The 5,000-nt window shown below is 38.3% G+C and overlaps 1 protein-coding gene and 1 long non-coding RNA gene across 2 annotated transcripts in view; both read right to left on the bottom strand.

The window, feature by feature from the left end:
- LOC103510118 (protein pygopus-like) overlaps positions 1–2,198 on the bottom strand; it is a 15,959-nt gene extending 13,761 nt beyond the window's left edge. The window contains exons 1-2 of the mRNA XM_026824255.1: positions 2,177–2,198; positions 1,427–1,710 (exon numbers count right to left, since the gene is read on the bottom strand). Of these exons, the coding sequence (XP_026680056.1) occupies positions 1,427–1,710; positions 2,177–2,198 (306 nt within the window). The remainder of the gene's footprint in view (positions 1–1,426; positions 1,711–2,176) is intronic.
- A 2,135-nt stretch (positions 2,199–4,333) lies between these two features.
- The window catches only part of LOC113467826, a 4,289-nt gene continuing 3,622 nt past the window's right edge, over positions 4,334–5,000 (bottom strand). Inside the window, exon 2 of the long non-coding RNA XR_003391767.1 lies at positions 4,334–4,489. This is a non-coding gene — a long non-coding RNA (uncharacterized LOC113467826). The remainder of the gene's footprint in view (positions 4,490–5,000) is intronic.

Raw genomic sequence — 5,000 nt, 5'->3', positions numbered from 1 at the left:
GCGCTACCAACCAAGCTATGTAACTAGGGCTAGCACACTCGAAGTTTCTTTTTCTTTTGTTAATTTATCAGTTTGCATAGCGACCGGTGCCAGGATGGTAGGTAAACATTGGATTTTAGGATTATTGAGATATTGGAAAAATCCTACAATGCTGCAGTGAGCACCAAAGTTGTGACATAATAACACAAAGAAACTGCATTTACATTTTACATTTACACTTTTAACAACAAGAGTTTTGACAGAGAGTCCCTTTACCCAAGCATACAACTATAAATGCTTAGGTCTTATCGTTCCGAAATCGAAGGGAGAAGAAAGACAGGATAGGAGAAAGCCAGCCGTTCCGAGAACGAACATTATCCGTTCAGGATAAAATCCGCCTTAGTTCGGAATCGAACCCGCGGCCTAGCGATCACTAGGCAGACGCGCTACCAACCAAGCTATGTAACTAGGGCTAGCACACTCGAAGTTTCTTTTTCTTTTGTTAATTTATCAGTTTGCATAGCGACCGGTGCCAGGATGGTAGGTAAACATTGGATTTTAGGATTATTGAGATATTGGAAAAATCCTACAATGCTGCAGTGAGCACCAATTAATTTTTATCTGGTAAAAAATAAAAAAATTTTTTAGGCCCCCGCCGGATTTTTTTTTTTTTTTTTTTTTTTTTTTTAAGTCCATTTTTGCCCTATACAACTAATGGTAAAAAAGGAACGATCTTTAAAAAGTTCCAGTTGAGGCCCAGAGAAATTTTCTAATTTTTACCAGTAGTAAATTAATGTTCTGTGTTCTTTTCTAAAGCACCTGGTTTAAAAATAGTGAAAAAATATCGAGAAAAAAAGTTCGTTAACATTTATCTCCAGAAACATGCATTTTCAGCATAAAACTGATAACTGTTTTTCATTATTTTTCTTTTTTTACTTACAGGGTATGTAGGTATGCGGTCTTGTGGAATAAGTTTTAAACTTTACAGCAAAGAATATCAATAGTGGTTTTTTGAACACTCAACAGCAATTTGAGAAAAACCACAAAAATTTAGGTGCCCCGCTTTCATTGCCCGACAGTGTAGTTGTGAAGCTGAGAGGCTCTTCACAATATTTGTGGACATCACAGTATTACTAATAGCCGCCTCCTGTACTATTTGTCATTTCTAATGCTGAGAGGCTCTTCACAATATTTGTGGACATCACAGTATTACTAATAGCCGCCTCCTGTACTATTTGTCATTTCTAATTTTTTTTTTACTCTGGTAATGTCGCCACTGCCGCGGCTTCATGGGAAGAATTGATCCACCAAAAGGTATCTCGACGTTTTTTGATATCCTAAGCAGTTCTCGAAAAACCCACCCCTGGTCAAGACTTTATAAACACCCTGTATATGAAGATTTGTTTTCTCGTTATTACATTTGTAGTCGGACCTCGATATTACTTACCCCCATACCAGGTGGAGGGCCCATCATACCCATGGGACCTCCCCAGCCATCAGGTCCATTACCCCATTGGTTTCCCCCCATGTCATTGAAATCATCATAGTCTCTTGGGTTTCTGCCACCAACACCCCCTCGGCCCCTGTGAGGCGGAAATCCACCCCTCCCCCTACCACCTCCACGGAATGGAGGAAAACCACGTGATGGAGGGAATCCTCCACGGTGTGGTGGAAAACCTCCTGGTGGTCCACCGTAATTGTCAAAATCATCATCTGTCCAGATAGCTTTTTCTGGTAGCCCTTTAGGTCCTGCATCAACCCTCAAGCGTTGTACAGTCGTTCGCGGGACACCCTGTATAGCCTGTTAATCTGTGCTGTTCATAACTTCTAATAATTTTCTTTCAAATATGTTGTATTGGTCTGAAAGTATACAAAGATGATTGTTTCTATCTATTTTTAATACCTCATTGTAGTTTCTCATTGCTTTATCTATTGGTGACATATAGGCATTGACATTTATAATGAAAGGTCGAAAATTGTCATTCCTTAAATTTATATTTGGAGTGTTAATTTTGATAGAATCTCACCGAGTCACCATTACTGCATCCTGACCAAAAACTTAACATTGTCAACCAATATCTGTGGCCTACTCTTGTCTATCCCCTGCAATGTGCCCCACTCAATAAAATTCCCAACACTTTTTTGAAGGACATTGATAAAACTACAAGAAGTGCTGTAAAAGAAATCCTGAGTCTACCTGCCGATGTACCAAATGGCATGCTATATGGACCTAGAAAATACCGTGGACTTGGATTAATGAAAGCTGAATGGGAAGCACCACTTCAAAACATCAATATCCTCAGAAAACTTGATGAGTCAAATACACCACTCCTCAGCACTCTCCGGTCCTGTGACATTGAAATTTCATCTGCCTGTAATACACTTGACACCAGCCCATCTGAAAGTGTCAAGAAAATGAGAGAGACCTTACGAGAACGCGAATTCGAGGCATGGGAGAAAATGGCTCTTAGAGGTCTGGGTGTTTGCGTGTACAAAGAAGTCCCCATGTCCAACAAGTGGGTCTACGATAAACAAATATTGTCATCAAGCGAATGGACAACAGCACTGAAAATGTCAGCTAATATTGCTGGAGTTAGAGCCATCCCTGGGCGGAATACGGGTACTACCCTGTGTCGCCAGCCCGGCTGCGCAGAGAAGGAAACATTATCACATGTACTCGGCTCCTGTCACAAGAATGAACTCCTCCGCAACACTCGCCACCACACAGTACGATCGTCCATCGCCAACGAACTCCGCCATCTTGGATGGACAGTTGATGAAGAAATCAGCTGCATCTCTGAAGATTCTTCTACCAGACGGTGTGACATTGTCGCTGTCAACACCGAAAAATCTCAAGCGATCATCCTCGACCCTACTGTGCGGTTTGAAAAAAGTGCTTCGCAAGCCCTAGAAGTCAACGATGAGAAGAAGTCAATCTATGAGCCTTGTATACCTGATCTAGCAAGAAGATACAATGTTGAAGTATCAAAATTCCAAGTGACTGGACTTCTCTTCGGTGCACGCGGTGCTATCCCGTTGTTCACATTCAACTCTCTGCGTGACCTTGGCATTACATCCAAGCATATAATCAATATTGGACAACAGGTGCTGAAAGATTCTGTACGGATGCTTAATCTACATCTCTTCCACTAACTTACATCTCTCCATCAACATCTAAATCAACTGCCTATAAGAACTATCCAGCTTCACCAACCACGATTCCTCTCTACACTAAACTGCAGCACAAGATAAACGTCCTCCCAACATCAGATTCTGAAAGCCGGACTGTTGTAGTCAAGCAACGTCATCGTTGCACGGCCGAGCAAGTCTCTCTTCTTCTTCTTCTTCTTTTCTTTGTCGCTTTCATTATTAATCTCGTTCCTTTTATTCTTCTTAGTACTATTTGGTTAGTAATTCTGTCTTGCCATCTTACTTTCAACATTTTTCTGTAGCACCACATCTCGAAGGCTTCTATTCTATGTTTTTTGTTTGAATTTATGATACATAGAAAAATAAATATTTTTGATGACACATAGGTACTTCTTCCTGTTTACCAGCCGAGCGTCTTGACCCCCCCCCTCAAGAAAAATTGTCCCGGGTAAAAATCGGAAATCCCGTTTTTTTAACCCATTTTTCCGATTTGTCCCGTAAAGATGGAAAAAAAAAAGTTGGCAACCCTAGTTTGTGCGTACTTGTGTTGCTTGTCTCGTGTTGTAAGTACCCCCAAAAAAACACTTCGTGTTAAAAAATTAACGTCAAGAGTTGGCCTTCACAAAAAAGTACCTACTGATATACATATATAAAAAAAACATCAATGTGGGACCTCTCTCCTACCTTAGCTCTTCTAAAGAAAATATCTAAATAATTTTCCATCACTCCTACATCAATCAACTTGCTGTTGAACCAATGATCCTGGATTACGAAACCTAGATCTTGACCGCAGTACACTAATAAAGATAACAAAGTTATTTATTTTGTAATTTTCATCAGTGCACTGTGGTCAAGATCTAGGTTTCGTAATCCAGGATCATTGGTTCAACAGCAAGTTGATTGATGTAGGAGTGATGGAAAATTATTTAGATATTTTCTTTAGAAGAGCTAAGGTAGGAGAGAGGTCCCACATTGATGCCAAACGTAAAATCAATTAATAATAATAATAATATAAAAAAAAAACATAATACACAACAGAAAATGATTTTAAGTTTACAAAAAGTTCAGGTAAAAACCTGTATTTCAAATTTCAGACAAAAAAAGTCATAAAATCCACGAATCGCATCCCTTTATGTTATGCAAGCTTTGACCCTTTGCCATTGAAAAGTTTTTCAGTGCTCTTACCCAAAGCCTCCTCGACCACCTCTGCCTCTTTTAGGTCGGAAACTTGTATCTTCCACATCTTCATCAGAATTATTGTCTCCAGGTCCTTCATGATCTGGATACTCATTGTCAGGAGAATCATCCAAAGGTCTCATGATTATTCAAAGTTTTTGTAAACTGTATACAATTCTGAAAACTAAAACAAGATCAAGGTTAGGTTTTGAGTAGAATGTTTCAGTCATTTGTACGAGCATATATGTATGCATCTACCTGTATTCAAAACATCTTGAGATTTAAGAGCTAGGAACTTGAAATAGAGGACACAATAATAATATTTTATCATTAATATTATTTTTATTTTATCAACTTTCTTATATGATGTTAAAATATACGTTCATACGATTAAAAATGATAAATGATAAATTTATTTAATTTAATTGAAAGATCTACATTTACAATAAAATACAGGAGATCAGTTTACATAATTGATAAAAAAAAAGGAAAAATACAATAAAAAGCTAAATGTCTACAAGCAAATACAGGAAGGAGATCAGTTTACATAATTGATAAAAAAAAAGGAAAAATACAATAAAAAGCTAAATGTCTACAAGCTACAATAAAACCTATAGGAAGGAAAGTAATGTAATCGGGTCAAATTTTCGATGGTCAGTTTTTGATGCCAAAACACGTTTTGAGGTCCCTAGAGC

Source organism: Diaphorina citri, unplaced genomic scaffold (assembly GCF_000475195.1).
Source record: "Diaphorina citri unplaced genomic scaffold, Diaci psyllid genome assembly version 1.1 scaffold561, whole genome shotgun sequence".
Classification (NCBI taxonomy): Eukaryota; Metazoa; Arthropoda; class Insecta; order Hemiptera; family Psyllidae; genus Diaphorina; species Diaphorina citri.
The sequence above is the reverse complement of the archived record's forward strand: the minus strand, read 5'-3'. Positions and strand labels throughout refer to the sequence as shown.